This window comes from Sipha flava, unplaced genomic scaffold, assembly GCF_003268045.1.
Source record: "Sipha flava isolate LNK unplaced genomic scaffold, YSA_version1 200_pilon_pilon, whole genome shotgun sequence".
In the NCBI taxonomy this organism is placed as follows: Eukaryota; Metazoa; Arthropoda; class Insecta; order Hemiptera; family Aphididae; genus Sipha; species Sipha flava.
The window spans coordinates 230,435-251,784 of NW_020272785.1; the positions used below are offsets into that span (position 1 = coordinate 230,435).

A 21,350-nucleotide genomic window follows, 5' to 3' on the forward strand; every position below is an offset into this window, starting at 1 on the left:
CGTAGACAAGTTTTTTTTTGTCGAATTAAATTTTTTATTTGTAATGTGCTGTCGCCTATGGACGGCGGTGGCGACGTCGACGATTACTTCTCCCACCACTACGACAAACGGCGGATTTGATCACGTCTAGCCCACACGATCTATTTTAAACTATTAGGCAATTCGTTTTTTCCAGGAATAATAATAATGTGATCGTTGATGTTGAGCTAAATGGTATCTTTTGAAATTTAATAAAAATAAATATTATTGTAATGTTTCCAATCTAACGATAGTACGGCCACAGAAAGCGCTACTCCTTCGCGCATACAAATGATTGAGCTCCGTAGTTTCGTCGCCGTAAATTCCTTTAATACGTAACGGCCGATGGCTTAAGGTCCCCATACACTGCCGCGGTGGCGGTTGCGTTAAATTTGTACACACGTATTGTAAAGGAGTCCGCCCGCACACTGCTGCGATAATTCGGCCGCAGTAAAATAGCGCCGCTGCCTCGGCGCAAAAAAAAAAAAATTGGTGCCCCTCTAAGGGGCCTACCCACGGAAGATATAAGAGATAAATTCTCATGAACCTTTTAGATATTCTAAGATCAATTTTTTTTTTGTGTAGTAGGCATACGATAACATAATACGCCGTATTATTATAAATAACGTATTTATTTACATTATCACAACAAACTAATATTAGGTATAATTTAATATTCTGGACCACTGATAGCTAAATTGCTAAAAATATATTAGTTCATAGTTGTTTAAATTCCAAACAACATAATACATTAACATTCATTTATGATACTGTTATGAAATACAAAAAAAAAAAATTAATCGAAGGTTCATTGGCGCAACTAGGTCTAAAATATTGGGGGGGGGGGCTGAAGCCCTACGAATAAATTTAGTCAGTATGAGCCATGAGGGGCTTTACCCCCCCCATTGCCGCAGCCATAGAACAATAATTATTAATTTAAATAAAAACAATCATAAAATATTATTACCATACTATATTATTAAAAATCATGTACTTACTTCTATGTAGTATATTTTACATAAAATATGACCTAACACCACCAAACTTTTCCACCATCGTCCGTCACATTTATTAGATAACAATATTAATTATGTAAGATTGTAGGAATTACAAAATAAACTATAATAGTAATATTTTATATCTATACAATTCACTTTTGAATAATTCTCTGCGTCATATACTCATATTATTTAGTATCTCACTATCCCATGCTTAAATTATCATTAAATTTTAAATAATCAAAAAAATTTTAGGGGGGCTAAGCCCCTAGGTCCCCCTCTAGTTGCGCTAATGCGAAGGTCTTCTTATCGACGGATGATATTGCTCCACTATTATTTATTTGTTAGACAGTAGAAAAATGTTATTAACATTTTTTATTTGTATTGTAAAGACTAAATATTTTATACCTGCTCTGGATATTATACTAACTGATATTAACTTGTACACTGTAGATTTTTTTCTCGTAGAGTTCCTTTAGCTAGAGCTCTCTACATTCAGTCTAGAAGTATACACAAGATCTAGAGCGCTCTAGCGGTTGCTTCTCTAGGGTGTAAGGTAGACTAAATAGAGTAAATGAAAATCTACAATGTACACGGAGATTCTATACTATAGCTAGAGCAGTCTAGATCTATATGTTCAGTTGAATAGACTAAATAAAGCACGTGGACATATTTAAATTAATTATCAACAGTGTTTTCGATATTTTTTTATTTTTTTATTTTGTATACATATTTTGTTTTGAATTATTTGTACAATGGCCACAGTTGTGTGGAACAAGCAAAAAACCTATCAACTTATTGTGCTTCTTGAATCGTCTTCTGCACTGTGGAATTGTACACTGTAGTAACACAGAGACAGGTAGGTAAAGGTAAAATGTATGAAAACAATTGCACAAAAATTAGAAATAACTTGTGCAGAAGTTGAAAGAAAGTTACACAATCTTGGGTGCCAAATGAATAGTGAACTCCGAAAAATTATAAATAAGAAAAGTGTGGCAGGTGCAGATGAGACCGTGAAAAGCTCTTGGGAGCTTATTTTTTTGTAATTTAACTACACACTACAACCTGCAACGCGTTTGCGGTCCGAAATTTTTCGTTCAAAGAAATATTGTTACCAACTTTCCCAAATGCTCTCTCAATAAGAACTAGGTATCTAATCTATAAAGGCTGACTAATGTATATGGGCCGTAGATTTAATCTATGCGCTCTCATAAACTGTTCTATTTAGAGCACATTTCACTATAGTGTAAACACACTTCTAGTGCAGTCTAGCTAGACCGATCTAACTTTAGCTGTATTTCTCTCTATAGTCTACAGGTACCCAGTGCTTGAAGTGGGGGGATACGGAGGGATGGCATCTCTCTACTTTTGTGTAATCACAGTTTTCATCCCTCTATCTGTTTTTTCTAGAATAACGCATTTTTCCTAAGACTTGTATTTTAAAATGATATACTTATTATCATTTTTATATTTATATATAAAAATTTTTTTTTTGGTGAAAATAATTGTTTTTGACATTCAAGCCCGGGTGCCCAGCTTATCGTGTTGTTTAGTATAAGCCGTTTCGCAACCCGTATTTAGAGCTACGGACTAAGATAATATACCTTATGTGAACTATAAAAAAAAAAAAATAATAATAAATATAGCTACATAAAGTGAAGAATGTTATGATGATATCAGGAAATCTGAATTGTAAGGCATCCCTCCACTTATTTTAAGCCATTTCGACCACTGCAGGTACCTTAATAGTATATTACACAGAGCACACTACGCAGTACTAGTTTGTCAGTGTATTCACGTCAGTGAATTATGGAGTTGTTAACCACGAAAAAAATGAAATTATAAATTTGCCAAAAAAAAAAAATCATTACGAAGATAAAATAAAACAACATTGTATTCAATTTAAATGTAGTAATGATAATGATATTTTATATTTTTTGTAAAGAATAAGTGATCTAATATAAATAATTGTGTATAAATAAATCTAAATAATTCCTGGGGGCTAAATTTCTTATCTTGATAATATGCGGTGACGAAACGTCCGCGAACCTGACAATTTTGATTCCAATCGTGTGATTTATAAAGAACATTTCACAGTAAACCAAATGAAAAGTATAAAAAATTGTGCTGATAATTTAGGAAATGTTTTTTATTCAGTAAATACATAGATTAAATATACATTAATAAATTCAATTTATGGTAAGTAGATATTAAATTAATTAATAATCAATGGTATAATAATAACTTTAAACTTTATTATTTCATTGAATAATTATTTTTTTTTTTTTTAAGACGATACATGTTACTTCATAAGGGAACCTAATTTTATATTTGAGGGTGACTGTCATTTTTTTTGTAACTTTTTTTTACAATATAGAGGGTAGGCCAGGCCCGTATTTATGGGGAGAGCATGAGTAACCACATGCCCGGGGGGCGACAAAATATTTTAGTAAAATTAATTTTAAAATTTATGTACCGAATGAAAATAAAAAATAAAACAAAAAAAAATTTTTTATTATATTATAATTTGTTAATTAAAAAAAGTATTAAATGATTTTCATAAGTTATACTATTATTAATTATTTTTTTTAGGGAGGGAGCATAAATTATATGCTCGGGGGCGGTAAATTTGTAAATACGGCCCTGGGGTAAGTTATAAATAAATTTAACAGCTTTAAACATGACAAGGAACTTAGTTACTTAAAAAATGAAGGTGAAAAAATGTTAGTGAAAAGCATTAGTTTTTAAGTTATTCAATTTTTGAAATTACGAATTTTCAGCTATAGCATATAGACATATGGTCATAAGGGGCACTTGCCCTTCCACAATTATGCCACTGGTAGTGCCCATCACTAGTAAAATAGAGTTTATCATTTATTATCAGCTGTACTCTTAATAAATAATTATTCTTTATCTCGATACACTCAATAACTGAATGATAAATTTTTCGTTATCTTAATAAATAAACATTAGTCAGTGAGTTAAAATAACCTATTTAATTACGGTGGTCGGAGTTAACCCCGAGTGAACAACTGGGCGTTACCAAACGATAGCGCGGAGTTAACTCTGACAAGCCGAACGACGTTGGGTTACTCGAGTTAACTATAATTGAGTTTTCGAATACAAAGATGATTCTGAGTGATTAAACCTTACAATGTACTAATTTATTATTATATTGTTTAAATTTATTTTTAATAATATTAAAGAAATTCTTTTGTGGTCGTCAATGTATCTTTATGTAATGTATTGTCAAGAACAAGAATTTATAATAAAAATATTGAAATATAAGTATTAAAATGAAAGGAACTACAAAAATATATGTACCTATATAAATAGTTGTCATTTTGATGTTTTAATAACAATGTTGTACATTCTGATTTTATTAGTGTTCAAAATAATTCTTAGACCATAAATTAAATTTTAAATATTTTAACACCAATCGTTTTATTAAGTACAGTTACTCTCCAATCACTTTACCTAGTTGAACAATGACTCAGTAAATGACCAGTTTATTAATTTTGAATAATTTACTTTACTGAATAGCCAATCTGATATTAGGATCACATCATAAACTGAAATACAGTTTAAAATATTTTTCATGATTTAATTCAAGTTTCAGATTGAATATAGAGTAAAAACAAATCTTTGGAAAGAAAAAATTATTGAAACACTTTCAATAATTATTAGTTACAAAAAAAAAAAAAAAATAATTTATTAATAAAATAATTGAGTTACCTACAATTAAAATTAATATTTAAATTATATTATAAATCGTAAAGGAATCATAGCTTTACAGAATTTATATATTTATTTTAATTATAACTAAATTTGTGGATTGACAAAATGAATATGCCAAATAATCATAATTTTATATATAAATATAGGAAAACCACTATATTATATATTAACTAATATGAATACAGTGTTCTTAGTTAATATTTATGTTTGTGTTTTCTTGATGCATGTGATACAGGTGTTGGTGGTGTACGTACACGATGTCTGTGAGGCGAACGTGAATGTGATCTTTTATGTCGATAATTATGTCTTTCTTCACGATCACGTTCTCTTCTTCTAGAAATCGATCGAGGAGAATCAATTGGTGAAACTCTTGATTTTTTATTATTACGTTGAGGTGAGCTAGGTCTTTTTCTCAAAGGAGGACTTAAACTATCACTTCTGAAACCAAAATATTTTATTTTAACCTATAAAAAAATATACTGATAAATTTTATCCAACCTCATACTGTGTGATGACCATTTACTATACGCAGGACTATTTGAAGGACTTTTAGATCGTTTCTTTTTTTTAACATCTCGATAGTCTTCATCAGGACTTAATCTTTTATTAATTTTGTCTTTATCTTTTTTATCTTTCTCCAATTTTAATTCTTTTTTCCTATACATGTAAATTCTAAATTAAAGACTACTTAATAATATTTATGTATGGTAATTTACCGGAGATTTCTGTACTTTTTTGAGAAGTTTTCGTCTATAATGTTCAACTTGTTGATATATATTCCATCCACCTTTCAATGCTCGTTTGCCAGATTCTAACTCATCTTGATATTGCATAACTTTTACTTCAACTTCTCTTAATTTAGCTCTTCGGTCATCAGCAGTTTCTCTGAAAATTAAATTGATAAACTATATATACTTTTAAGACTAATATGTTTGAAATATATATTTTTATAATAACAATATACTACTTGTAATTTAAAGTGAAAATACCTTGTTTCATTCAAGTCATCATCTTGTGAGTCTAGATCTATAGACTCACTATTATAATTTTTATTTTCTCTTTCTAACATCTCCCACTTGCTAGTAGTCATTGCCTGTTCTTCGGCTTCATGTGGATCTACAGTTTCCCATCTAGATGGAACAAATGCAGCAGCTTTGATATTCTTCCCTGTTGAATCGCCAGTTAATGGCATGCCACCAATATCCTCATCTATTACTACATACATAAAATATTTACATTTAATAAAATAATTAATAATTTATTAGTTATCAGGTTTATTTATAAAAAAAGATTAATTTGTAATTTATAATAATCTAAGTTTTTTTTTTTTAGAATCATGTAAAAATATCCAAATTATTAATTGCACATTTATTTTTGTTTTATAAAACATAATGCAAATATAAATAAAGTAATAAAATGAAAAAAAAATAAAAATATTTGACAGTAATATATGGTAGTATTTTATTTACTAAAAAGTTAATTTTAGTTGAATTTAAGAAAAACAATAAATTAGTTAATTGGAATAGAAAATATACATTAAACAATACATTTGGATAATGGTATTATTATTTAAAGTGTGAATAAGCATGCATAGACATGTACACAGTATTCAGAAAGAATTCCGACAATTTCTTCTTAGAAGAAATAGATTAGTTTTTTATTATAAATTTGTAAAAAAAATTGCCAGCAACTCTAAGTAAATTTTTTTTTTTATAAATCATGTATACATTTGTCATTTAAAATGGCAAATGTATATTAACAACAAATTCAATGAAAAATTATTTAGAAACTTAGTAAATTTAATGTTTGCATATCACAATGAATTAAAAATTGTTAAATACATTTAAATAACAACTTACATGGTATACCATCAATATCAGCATTACCAGGAGGTGTATCATCATAAGCATGTTTTAACAATGCAGCACCGTCCAAAGGTATACCATCTAAATCTTCATTATCTGGATTATCAGTATCTGATAAAGGAGCACCATCTATATTTTCAGAATCATCAACAGATTTTGAATTTGTACTATAATGTAAATCTTCATGAGTGCTGGTTAATTCTGGAGGTACCTAAATATTCAAAGTTCAATTATAAAAACTGTTCAATGGGATACAGATCTATAGGTTATAGATAATTATTATGTACATAATATATATTGATATTATAGATAAGCTATAGAGACTAAATGTTTGTTTTTTATCAGTTCATCACTTTAATTATTGGACAGAATATTGACAGTAGGTGTAGCAAGTTTTTTTTCAAACTACTTGTAGGATACAAGAACAATATACTTAATTATAAAATAATTTTAAAAAAGGCTAAAATAATTTTCATAATTTTTTATCTTTAATAATATAATTGGAGTTTTTCACTTAATAAGAAATTAATATTCTAAAATTCATAGAATTTAGCTAACACCATGTTACTGTTAAATTTAAAGAGGTATAAACAAGTTGAATGAATGCCTTAACATTCTTTTCAAACATTAAGAGTTGTTATTTTAGAGACCAACCCCAGATAATGTAAATAATGTTAACAAAGTCTTGTACCAGACTTGATAATTATAAAATATTACTGCTTGAAAAAATTCAAAATAATTGAGAAAATTAAAAAAAGAACTCTGTAAAACACATGTGATTAATTTTTAATCTCATAAAGTACTGCATACACATTAATATAGTTGTTACCAAACAATTTTAATAGAAATAAAGTAAAGTATACTAATAAATTATATATATATATGTGTGTGTATGTGTGTGTATTTATATACAGTAAAACCGTCTTGTGTGGAGCAGCATGGAACAAATAAAAAAAAATTTAGGCAGTTTCCGCCTGATAATAAAAATTAATAAATATCATAGATTACGATTAATTTTAATTTTTAGTAAATAATTACATATTATCTATTAAATAAATATTTCAAAATAATGATAAACTATAATAATAATTTAATGAAATAAAGTATTTTAAAATACAATTGCGAATTTCAAAATTCAAGTATTTTGTCTGGTTTGTTTTTTAACAACATTTTTTTCAACTTGTATTTTTGCCAATGATATAATTTCCAATAACTCACAATCACACTTATCTATATAAAATTGTTCCAGACTATTTGTATAAATAATATTTCATATGAGCTTACCTTTTTACCTTTCATTTATTCTTTTGAACTTAAAAATTGTTTTCAGACATTATGAAGACAATATGAAACAAAAATTATAGGAAAAATACAACCACAGTGACAATAATAAGCACTGTTGATATACATTCAAGATAAAATGTTATTCATCAATGGATTAATCACTAACCTTAATAATTGTTTGATAGCAAAATAAATGGAGGTATTAAAAATATCTTTCAGATTTACATTAGATAGGTTCTGTTTTACTAAGAGTTTAATCCCATGTTAAATTATAGAAGACTGCTAGGGCCATTATAAATTTTCACACAGAACAAGATTCTGTTTTATTAAGGGTCCAAATAGGATAGGTTTTATTATATTTACCTCATTTATCGAAAGTCCAAGGAAAGTATTTTGACATCTAAACAAAAATTCTTTTGGATAAATGTCCCATTCTTCCCAAGCTCTGAAAATTTGCATTATACGATGCTTGAAGCCATCAGCTTGACTTTGAGAGTCTAAACTATTGTAAGTCTTAAGAGCTTCTTTCATTATAGGGATTAATCTTGTTTCAAACCTGTTGTTTAAATAATATTTACAACAAATTAATATTTTTAACCTCTTAATAAAAATGAAATAAATAAATACCCTCTTCTAAATTGTGTTGCATTTATAACCTTTAGACCACAATTGTGTAGAACATCTGATATTAAATAAAGCCGAGCAATCTAAACCAAACAAATTATGAGTAAAATATGGTTTGAATTATCACAAAAAACTATAAATTATTTCATATTTTTACTTTCTTGGGCAATGCAGTTGTTGCATTTGACAATGACTCTTGAATACAATCACATATTTCTTCTACAGCATCACTATGTTCAACACAAAATACCATGACTTCAGCTACTTTCAACCGATCAGGAGTCATATTTCTTATAAGTTCTTCAAATCTCTCTCTTTGTGACACACTTAATGTTCCTTTAGTTCTTGTTACTAAATCTTCTTCGGGAACTAATTCATCCGGCATGCCAACAGTATATGGATTCATAGGTGGAGGTCTCCATATTGATCCATTTTTAAACATACGAAAATCATCAATACGCCATTCTTTGGTAGAATCACCTTGTAACATAGAAAACAACTTCCATCTGTAGTACAAATGAGTTGGTGAACAATTGTCAAACAGAAACCTGATAACAGTATAAAAATATTATTTTATATAAATATAAATCAGATAATCTCTCTGAGATACTCACTGAAACATAGGGTTATTCAGTTCTTTATTCATTATCATAGCTTCAAACAATGGCCCTTCTCGAATTACAAATTCTATCATATGATGGATCAACATTAATAAATTCCTAAAAAAAGATTTTAAAAAGCATAAATATTAAAAATTAAATATTTTTTGAATTGTCAATTTTTCACTTTGCTTCAGCAGGCTGGCAACAATAAATAGTTAGGAAATATCTTCAGATTCTTATTTATACCTTAAGGTTATTAATTAATTTACATCAGACAAATGAAAATGTTACCTTTCTGTGGGTATAACCACTTTAATGATAGTCTGCGGTAATATCTGTCACAAAAAAGCAAAGTGGTATAAAATATTGTTTATGGTAATACTTATGTAAATTTTAATAAATTATAATAATTCATATTATTATTTTAATTCAATATAATTAAACATCAATAATTACATATTGAAACCACATAATGTCTCGATCCGACAATAATATATACTATATTTATTATTTAAAAACCTTAAGCTGCCTGCCTGCTGTATATTTGGGCAGTATTTAAGAGATAGTCGGATCGAGTAAATTATATACTTAAACCATTAAAATAACAAAATATTAAAAAATGATACCTTTTCTATAGGTTGATTTCTATCAATATAAACTCCATCTTGTCTTATACGTCCATGATTCTACAATAAATATAAGTTGTATAAACTTTAATAAAATACACAATTAGGATACATCAATAGCTAAAATGCCTAAAACTAAGAAAATAATTTTCACATAAAATCATTATATTGAAATATATATTCTATACAGTAGACACTGCTTAAAAGGCTCATGGATAATATTCAGCCACTTATTAGACTATTAAAAAGTAATTTAGTTACAAAACACTTAAAACTTCAGTTAAACTCAAATTTCATAAAATGAAGGTAAAAATATGGATTTTTTTGGCAAAGTTTTGAAAATAATTTGTTCTTAGTTAATTTTTATGAGGTGTAAAGTATAAATCCTCTAATTTGTTTGAGATGTCCCACCAATGAAACTGGCTTATACTTTAGAGCAAAATCTGAACATACTTACATTCTTAAAAAAGCAACAAAAATTTGCAAAGAATAAATAATGCTTATGTGCTATACCAATATGATAGAAGAAAAAAATAAACGGCTAACTAATATCTAATTTATAATAGTAAAAGTAAAATAGTGAAAGAAAGTTAACAATTAATTATAATGTTTGATTGTCTTTTCCTACTCTGCCTATAAAATTAATTTGATTATAAAGTCCGCTTAGTGCTAATTCCAAAGTGTGTCTTATAAACGGTGCCCATTATATATAAAAATAAATCTTATTGTTTTATATAGTATAAGAAATATTTTACAATTTAAAATAAACATAAAATCTTTTGAAAAAAAAATTAATAAATTATAAATTATAAATCTTTAAATATTTATTGTTATGAAATATAAATTAATATTAAATTATCTATCAAGTTCTTTTATCAATAAATACTATTTATAGATAATTTAAATTAAGCTTAATTATTCTTACCTTTTTATCTTTTTGAGGCAAAATAGGCTGAGCATTAAAAGGTAATCCAGAAAGAGGTGGAGGTAATGTTATAGCTAATAATGCAGGTGGAATAAAAATTGGATGAGGAGGAATGGGTACACTTTTTCCCCAACCCATTTTCATTTCATATGACATAACATCTTTTCCTAAAAATGATAAATATATTAAATATTTAATATAGAAATATTTAAAAGTAAAAATATACCATTTAAATTTTTAAGAGCTCTTTCGCCATCTTTGCGACTCATATAAGCTACAAATCCACAATTGCGCCCTCTTGCTTTTTCTTCATCAGATCTAGGCCACATAATTTTAATACTGGCTAATGGGCCATATTTTCCAAAAACTTCCATTAACTGAGCTTCAGTAATCTACAATTAATGTTAAAATATTTAATAACATATATATGATATTTATTATAGACACAACATATCTTATATATTACTTTAGGATTAAGATTTCCTAAGTATAGATTTGTAGTGTTTGGATCACCTGAATCAAAAGAGCCTTTGATTTCATCAGGTTCGACCATAATTAAATCTAAAAACCAATTTTTAAAATATTATAAAATTTGATAACAAGAAACATAAGTAAATGTTTAAAATATGTACTTTTAATTTCAGGATCTTCAATAGTTTTCTGTAAAACTCCTTTAAACTTATGTCTTTCTTCTCTTTCTTCTTGGATCCTAATTATTTAAATAGATTTTTGTAATCAATTATTTGAATATTTAGAAAATAAATATAAAATGTAAAATTTCTATAAATGGTTTTTAAGTACATTTTAAGTTCTTCTTTGAATAATTCTAAGTTACTCTTTTTCTTTTCGCCTTCTTTTTTTTTCTTTGTAAGTATTCGTTCAGTTTTTCTTTCACCCATAAAACGAGAAAGATCGTCTCCTTTATCAAAAGAGTCTGCATTTCCTCGGGCTTGAGGTTTATATAATTTACCCTTTTCTCGAGTATCTTCCTCTATTACATAGTAAAAGTAATTATAATCAACTATTGTTACATATATATTTTTTCTTACGTCTTTTTCCAGCATCATAAGTACCAGCTTTAACCCAAACTTTACTGGACTTTTTCCCTTCGTTTTGAAAAGTGGCTACAAACTCTTCAAAAGCCTGTGAAGTTGATAATTATAAAATTTAAAATATACTACCAACTAAAATATTTGAGTAAATGAAAATGATAAAATTGACAATTACTTGGGCTGCAGCATGTTCTTCTTCCTTTTTTTTTTGTTCACTTAACTCTTTTTTAGATGGTTGGGTTTTTCCCATTGCCCCAATAGAAAATGCTTTAAGTTTTTGTTCTGCTATATACTAAATAATAATATACACATTTAAAATTTTATATACATATTTTCTTCAAAAAATGGTTAGGTAGATTAATTTATATCTCTAATTGAAACCTTAAGCTTATTTAAAAATACACAATAAATAATAAAAAATTTAGCACTAAAAAAATATTACTAAAAACACTTTTAGTGTTTTAAATAAAAACAAAAAAATAGACCCTATATTTATATATAAATGTAATAAAACATTTAAATTCAAACATATTGAAAAATACAAAAAAAATGTATTCCAATATTTTCCAATTTTTTGATCAACTTAATCATTTAGGATAAAATTCTAAAGTACCTATACAAAATTAAAATTAAATGGACACATGATTATGTAATATCATTCTAAAATCAATCGTAATATCAAAATTATTATATTTTATAAAACATTTTTAGCCAAATAGGCAATCTAAATCTAATATATATATAATTTTATTTTTTGACTTTTTTTAACAGCATGACCATTCAAATTAAATTAATTATTAATTATATGTAAATAATATGGTTTATAAGGTTCACAATGTTATATTTATAATTATATAGCACAGGAATATCTACACTTACAAAGTTATTGGTAAATTCCTTGTCAATTCAGTTTTAGTAGATGAGCAATGTGGTTTTAGGCCATAATGCTTAGCTACTTTAAACTTAATTGTATTCAATAATTACATTCATGATATAATTGAAAAACATTCTCAAGTCGACATAATATTTACTGATTTCTTAAAAGCCTTAGCCCGAATTGATCACAAAATTCTTATGGAAATTTTGTAAAAGGCAGGTTTTGGTGAATTCATTCTAACCTGGTTAGAATCTAATATGTGAAAATTCATGGTGTTAAATCTGCTGCAATAAGGGTCACATCTGAAGTTACCCAATAAGGACAACCTAACCTTTATTATTTTCATTATTTGTTAATGGTTTGAAGACCATTAACCCAAGTTCCAGATTCCTCATGTTTGCAGAAGACTTAAAACTTTTTTGTAAAATTGATTCCGTAGTGGATTGTATGACTATGCAGTAAGAACTGAATGCTATTATCTTATGTTTTAATTCTATTGGCTTGCAGTTTAACACTGAAAAATGTCAATCAATGTATTTTACCAGATGCTGCTCTCATATTATCTATTCATATTGGATAAATAATACAGATATTGATGTAGTCACTATAAAAAAAGATCTAAATATTCTATTTTATCCATATCTTAATTTTTCTCTCACATTGAGTCTATATCTACATCCTTTAAGACTCTTGGTTTTCTAATTCATACTATAAAGAGCTTTAAACTGTCATCATTGATCAAAGCACTATACTGTACTCTTGTACGATCTATATTATAAGAATATGCATCTGTTCCATGGAATCCCTCTACAGTGACTGATCTTTGCTGTTAGAACAAGTACAATGGTGATTTTAATTATCAGTCGCTTTTATCTTGAAAATTGAACATATTTCACATAATTACCTACCGGTAATAGAGCATCTTGAACTCAAGTCATTAACAGACAAGCATGTGTCAGTGAATTTATCATTCTTGAGCAAGTTGGTAGATGGACTTATAAACACTACCTCTCTCCTCTTTTACTTTAGAGTTCCTACTCACTCCACTAGATCACACCATCCCTTTGTGTCATTCGCTATCACAATACAAACTGTGGTAGGAATGATCTAATTGATCAGATGATGCGACTAGCCAATGAACACCCTTCCACTTTCGTATTTCATTTTATCAATTATATTTAGCTCTTAAAATTATATAATGTAGCTTATTAAGTTTATCAATATAACTACTTTATATTGCTATTACATGTTAACTATTATGTCATATATTGTACCATTGGGCTAAGCCTGTTTATAATAGAATAAATGAATAAATAAATACTGATTTATAATTATAAAAATAATGTTGTATAACATTATGGTAGGTATAAATGTAGTTTAAATAGAAGATTGTGAGGAAAGCTCTTTTTTAATCAACCTTCTGATAGACTTAAGTGTAGATTGTAGTGGTGCAAGCCTGTTTCTGTTGAGTTAAAAAGTGAAGTATGGAAATTATTGGCAAAAGTTTATATGTGGTTCTTGGACACAATATCTATAGATTTATGTGTATGTATATGTATTTGTATAGATTTACGCTTCTTATGAACCAGAGAACATTTGTAATTACGCTTGGAACTTTATTATGGAATATTTATATTTTTTTTATGTACAAGAATGCGTATTTTCTTCACACTAGGCAGGCATAAGGGAGTAATGGGCATAAGACATATTTGTATATTTAAAGTGACCATTTTCTATATACTATTGATTTTTTTTTTTTAAATAGAATATAGCATTGAAAGGAACTGGTATGCTAGTTGAAATTTTGTTGCTATTTCAAAATTATTATAATAAATATAATTTTATTTTTAATAACATTTTTATCTACTGAAATGTTTCACTAAATAAGAAATGAACATAATCATAACATTTTATCAACAAAAAACTATTTTTATGGTTTTAACAAAAAAAAAAATTAAAATGAATTCCATTTTTTTCAAATAATAAATAGTTCTTGTTAAGACCTGTCACAGAAAATGACAATATTGGCGTGGATCACCAAATACAAGTTAAGATAAAATAATATTGCTTGAAGAAATAATAATTGTGTAAAAATTAAATTTTAATAAATTATTGAGAATTTTATACAATTTTATAAAACCAAATTATTTTCTTTTATAGTACAGCAGTAAGCATTTATATTTATCAATTATTTTAAGGATGATGAATACTTGAAGATTAAAATCATCATATATCTTCCATTAATTTAATTTCTTATTTGTTCAATTTGTGCAAAAAATTGTATACACCAAATTTTAAACAAGAAACACTTTATACATGGTAGAATGATTTCATAAAAAGGTTATTTATTTTATTAGTGTTATATTTTAATAATCAGAAAACTAAACAAATTATTTTTAACTAATGTCAAATTTTAACTAGCTAAATTAAAGATTTTTTCTCAATAATCAATGCTGCTATAATTTAACTTCCTAATAAATTTCAGATATTTAACTAAAACTTTTACAATTATACATTAGATAACTTACCTGAAATTAACTTTGTATAGCCAAACAAAATTAATATTAGTTCAGATTTTGCCTAATATTATCTCTCAATAAAAGTTATAAATAATTCATCAGTTATGAAAAATAATATAAAACAGCTAACATTAATTGATATGATGCAATCTAGATTAAACTATTATTTATGATTATTATTTATTTATTTATAAATTATCCTTTATAGATGTGGTTTTAAAAACTGAATAAATACCTATATTATTGTCAGGCAGAAGGTTTTGTTGAATATCAAAGGCCATTATAACATTATCGCTGATTTATGTACATTAAAAATAATAATTATCTAATTGTTAATGACAAAGCAGATACTCCTATTGAAGCCTAAACATGTACATCTTTGTTTTCTAAAAATATTATGTATTATACCTGTCACATCAGCACTTCAGATCCACAATGAATTAGAATAAATTCAAAGAAATATCAATACTTCATATTAATAAAGATATAGTTTGATATACTAACTCTAGAAGAAGTATTATTATATTGGATATATTTACGAAAAAAACATAAAAGAAACCTTCAATTAGTTTTTTAATTACTAGGTATTAACAAATGTATTTTATTTATTTATTTATTTTATAATGTATGTTAATTTAATAAATAATTTATAATTAATTTAATATTTAATAATCATATAAATAATGAGCACTCTACTGTAGAAAAATTTTGAATCCACCACTGTAAGTATTTTTTTTTTTTTTTTTTTTGTGGAACAGTAGAAAAAATATTGAGTTGGTTGTTATTTCTAAACAGATTAATCAGAAACTTAAATTTTAATCTGTTCTTTACTTTATGTATTAATTATTTTATTAATAAACTATTTGAGGATTTTTTCTTTTAGAATAAATAAGTAAAAAAAATACTTTGAAATTATTTATAAAATAAATTAAGATAAGCTACATTCAAAAATAGAAAAAATGAAGCCAATTTATGATAGTTAACAAACATTGTATCCAATTATAATAAAGGATTATATTCAACAAATATTTTTCTTAGTGAAACATGAGATAGAAGAATCGTGGATGTTAGGTTAGTTTATATTTATAATTTATGTTTACTTAATATTTAGTAATTTAAAATTCCAGGGGACCAAATGTCCTATCTTAATAATAGACGGGGATGAAACGTCCATTGATTTGTTTTTTTGACGGGACGAAACAGCAGGCGCGAAACGTCCGCAAATCGCGATAGAAATAATTTATAGATACACATATTATATATAAGTATTAACATTGGTATTGCTGTAATGATTATTTATTATATTATATATTTAGTGATATTTTATTTAAAAAAAATATATTCAACAATACTATTATGTTTATAATTGTCTAATATATTCAATGCATTAATATATGGATTTAAATATAGTGCAGATAAATTGCATCTCACCTTTTTAAATTGTCCTGAATCAGCCATAATGAATTAATTAAAAATATACCTAACGTCTTAAAAATTTAATTTAAAAAGTAAACAAATTTATAAAAAAAATTACACACATTTAATTCAATTAACATTTTCAATCAAAAACATAAATTATAAACAGACAAAAATGATTCCTAAATTATTATCTTCAAACACACATAATGATTACACTGTTACAGTAATACCCGTTTCCATATTTGTTTTTTGGTATATTTGATAAGAACCCTTGGATTATAGTACTAGTTGTGCCTTTATCATCATGAAGCCATGGAACAAAATAACAATATTATGTGCTACTTGAATATTCCGAATTTCCTACACTGTATAATATGAATACAATAAAACGGGTTTGGGTCAGTTTTCCTCATTGATAAGAGATAAAAATGATAAGAAAACATTTTATAATGATATACCAACTGTTCGGAATCAAAATTTTTACTGCCAGGAATTTAACGCCAAAGAATTAGGCAATACTGTGTTTATGTATTTTATGTATTTAACGGTTTTACTGATTACATTTTAAAATTATAAATCATTATCACTTTGGTTATTGTTTAAGACTACAGACTTCTATACTAAAGTAATATACTTTAAGTTCTATACTAGTATAGAAGTCTGTGTTTAAGACTATCACCTGCGATTATTTCATGAGAAAACTTTCTGCGATTATATTTAATAATTAATCAAATAATTTATACAATTTCTTGTTACTTAGTTTTGACTTAGATGTACCATTTTTGAGGGATGCAATCAGTGAAAGGGGTCTTGATCATACAATTAAAACATCGTTAGTACGAAGCATTTATAACTGAAATAATTAGTTAAGTTTACTTTATTGTATAATCATTGTTATGTGTATGCAATTATCAGAGTTATAAAATTATAATTCAAATGAAACTAATTATTTTAATACACTTCTATTTGATTAGATATGTTAGGATTTAAAAATATTAAATTTTAATGATCTTTTCTTGTAGCATGTTTATATACAAAATCAAAATTTAGGACAATTTTCTTTGATTAGACTAATATAATTTTTTTTATGTTTTATAATACTATTAAAATCATTATTTTATTATTAATATATTTATTTGCTAACAAGTGACTAACAGTGTTTTTTAAATTGTAATTTGTGATTGAACTGTAATTTTGCTAGACACTAAGAAGCAGCCACAAAGTATTCGTGCATCCAGTCCTCAGTAAGGTTGAAAAAGATGAAAAGGTTGCGTAGACCAAAAACACCGCACACCATCCATGAATTTGCTGCAATGTTGAATGATCCTCAAAACACAAATTATGCATCCACACTTCAAATTATACCCTCAACGTTTTTTCAACAAGAACTGATTGTGAATGGAATTAGTGTTGCAGTTGTTTTTGCCAACATTGATGCGATCCATAGATATTGCGAAGAGTTAGCTTCAGTAGAGCTGGTTGGAGTAGATGCCACATACGAGTAAAAACTTCCTCAAGTGCCAGGGTACTTGCCAGACAATCTTTCCTAACATTTCAAGTACTCTACAAAGATGTAAGCAATATCTTCTGGTTATAATACTGTTAATATACAGTTATGATATGATTTAATACGTTTTATTTTTCATTTAGGCATTTCCAATGGTCTATGCCTTTTTGGGGAGTGAAACACAAGAAACTTACTCTACGTTATTAACAGTACTGCGCAATATTTTACCTCTTTGTTATAATGGAATCCGTCTTGTCACTGATTATGAAAGTGCTCTTATGAATGCTATCAGGGAAGTATTTCCAAATAGTCAATTAGTATGCTGTTGGTTCCATTATACAAACATAAATATCATTTTATTATGATAATATCTGCCAGATAAACTAATATGTATTTTAGATGTTTTTTTTTGATATAATTTTATATATAATTTATTTTTATTATCCAATATTTGCTGTATTTGCTTTAACTGCACTATTGCCTTGACATGCTTAATCTGGTGTTGAGTAGTTTTAATAATTATTACTTCAAATACTATTACTCATTGTTTATGAATGTATTGTTATAAATCTTTATTGTATGTCTAATATGTATGCTTAATTAATTGTATTTTAGTCATACTTGCATGATAATAAAATATTTTTTAATTGTTAACCCTAAAATATACTAATATTTTAATTTTTTCAACAGAAAAGCTGATTGTTATTGAGAATCAGTTCTTTATAGAATTTCAACAGTGCAGATATGTTACTTAAAGTAATAATTTGATTTTTTTTTTTTATACATATAATTAGTTTTTTGTGTTTCAATTATGGTTTATTTCTGTAAATTGTATGTACTTTACTAGGTTAGAAATTAAATGTCCAAAAAAGAGAGGGAAAATACATCTATAATGATAAGATGATGCGTACAGCAGCTGAATCAAGACGGTGACTTATTGATGTTTTTTAGGAGAACTGGTCACCATAATTGAATCAGGTCCAGGACCATACTTTGAATTAAGGTTATTTAAAACATTAAAAACTTCGATTAAGGTGATTTTACATGAAAATAAAGGTGCTAGCAATGAGTTATTCGAAGAAACTGCACTTAGATCAATATATTTTGAGTTATCATAATGTTCATAAACAATAGCAAAATGTTGAGTAAAGGTTTCAACAATAGAATTTGGAGAGTTAAATTTAGAATTATTTTAATACATACAGTCAGGTAGAAATGTTTTTTTGCGTTTTTCATTAATAAATTTCCAAAATTTGGATGGTTGATGTTTAAAATCTTCCTGGATATTTTTTTAAATAATTTTGGTAATTTAATTTAGAAAGAGCTTTACACTGGGCACGTAAATTTGAGAATTTATTATAATCGTTAATAGCACCAGAGTTTCTAAAGATTTTATGAGCTATTTTCTTTTTAAATATTAAATTTTTTAATTCAAAACCAAACTTTATTGGATATTTTAGAACAAATATATCAATAATTTCATAAATAATAGAATAAAATAAATTTGTAACTTCATTTACATTAAGATTTGAAAATATTTCAACCCAATTTATTGAGCCTGAGCATTTAATGATATCCGAGTAATTACACGAGTAAAAATCATAAGTAAATAAATTATAATCAATAGGCTAATAAGTATTTATAGGAATAATTATAAGTAAAGATGGATGGTGAATATCACAAAGAATAAGAGGAGTCATAAATTTAGAAACTGTAATATTATCAATGTTAGAAAGAATTAGATAAAGAATGGTGTTATTTTTATTTAAAACAGTATTGAATTGGAATAAATTTAAAAATGAAATTTTAGATGAAAAGTTTACTGACAATTGATTTAAATTTGAATAGTTAGGTGAAGAGGAAGGAGAAAAGAATTACCATTTTATGTTTGGCGTATTATAATAACTTACTAAAATTACATTTTTAATGTAGGGATAGGAAATTAATAGATCGTTAATAATATCAAAATGTTTATTGTATAATATTATATGTGAGCTAGGAGGAAAATAAGCATTAACTAAAATATAGTAAACAAAATTAATTTTGACAATAACATATAAATGTTCTACGGAACAGGGAGGTAAAGGTAAAATATGAGAATAGTATTTATTATTTATTGTAATTAGCACACCACCACCTTTTAAACAATCATATATTGTATTTCAAATACTATTTATCTATAATTTTCTATTGGTGTATACTGTATGGTATTTAAATTTGCTTCGATTCTTTTGATTACAGTCAATACTTCCATTTTTAACTGTCACTACTGACAAAAGTTAAGGAGTTTGAAAAAATATCTTCAGAATACTACACCTGAGGTATGGCTTATTGGCTAGATCTTTTTTCAATTCATAGATATGTAAATATAATGGGCGATATGGTAATAGATAAGTTTTCCAATAGTGGCAAATTGGTAAAGCTAGACGACTAAAATTAAAAATCTAATTTAGTTGTAGGCTTATTTTATGGTTTTTTAATTCATATGTTAATGCTATTATGATTTTATTTTGTAATGTAATATGTTAAAAATACCAAATACCAAAAAAAATACCTGGATATGCCATTGAATATTATAAATATTTATGTACTAGACTCCATACTTCCAACTAAGATTTGCTTATAGGGAGTAGGTATCAACACTAATATTATAATTTATATTTAAATATTATGTATGTGATAATATTGAAATACCAAAAAGTCAAATTAAATTTTATCCTTTGTTAATACTTTTTCATAAAATAACATAATGTTCATATTGTTTTTCTTCATCTTTTTAGTTAAATGTATAGTCATGATTTTACAAAATATTTTCATAGACTGAAGTTAATTATTTGATGAGTTATTTCAATTACCTAATTATTTTATTTATGTATTAATCATATTTTTTTTTTACTATTTTATGTAATTGATATATTAAAATGGTTTATGTGATTTTACTTTTGTAGAAGGACTTTTGCAGATGTGAATAGTTAAAGTGGAAATTTAATTTATTTTAACAATTTTCTTTTAAATTTGACAATTAGAAATTTTACATTTTCATATGCGTTTTGTCGATCACCTGATTCATCAACCTTACGAACATTTTTCACATAGATCTACTTATAGTATTTTACAGTATGGCCTGTGGTATACGCCACGCAGAAGCTTGACATATGTAACAGATATATTTCGATTATTGTGTCTCAGACTGTCAAAGAGTAAATATCGATATCTTTCAGTTAAAACTTTTTTAATTCTCCTTTTGATGACCACGATAACAAGTACTGGACAAATTAACAAGTACCACAGGATTT

The 21,350-nt window shown here is 26.3% G+C and overlaps 2 protein-coding genes across 2 annotated transcripts; one reads left to right on the top strand and one right to left on the bottom strand.

The window, feature by feature from the left end:
• Positions 1 to 4,948: 4,948 nt before the first annotated feature.
• LOC112682236 (U2 snRNP-associated SURP motif-containing protein) lies at positions 4,949 to 16,586 on the bottom strand. Its single transcript, XM_025552763.1, is given in 18 exon segments — positions 4,949 to 5,192; positions 5,253 to 5,639; positions 5,744 to 5,969; positions 6,614 to 6,830; positions 8,267 to 8,459; positions 8,531 to 8,610; positions 8,685 to 9,075; positions 9,142 to 9,246; positions 9,421 to 9,464; positions 9,756 to 9,815; positions 10,681 to 10,847; positions 10,907 to 11,072; positions 11,147 to 11,241; positions 11,313 to 11,389; positions 11,482 to 11,671; positions 11,730 to 11,823; positions 11,908 to 12,024; positions 16,560 to 16,586. Coding segments are annotated over 18 exon segments (2,880 nt in total).
• Positions 16,587 to 17,138: 552 nt separating this feature from the next.
• LOC112682226 lies at positions 17,139 to 19,301 on the top strand. Its single transcript, XM_025552745.1, has 5 exons — positions 17,139 to 17,379; positions 17,749 to 18,048; positions 18,119 to 18,137; positions 18,198 to 18,810; positions 18,902 to 19,301. Exons 2-4 carry the CDS (start codon positions 17,807 to 17,809, stop codon positions 18,417 to 18,419), a joined length of 483 nt encoding a protein of 160 aa, XP_025408530.1. The 5' UTR covers positions 17,139 to 17,379; positions 17,749 to 17,806; the 3' UTR covers positions 18,420 to 18,810; positions 18,902 to 19,301.
• The last annotated feature ends 2,049 nt before the right edge of the window (positions 19,302 to 21,350 follow it).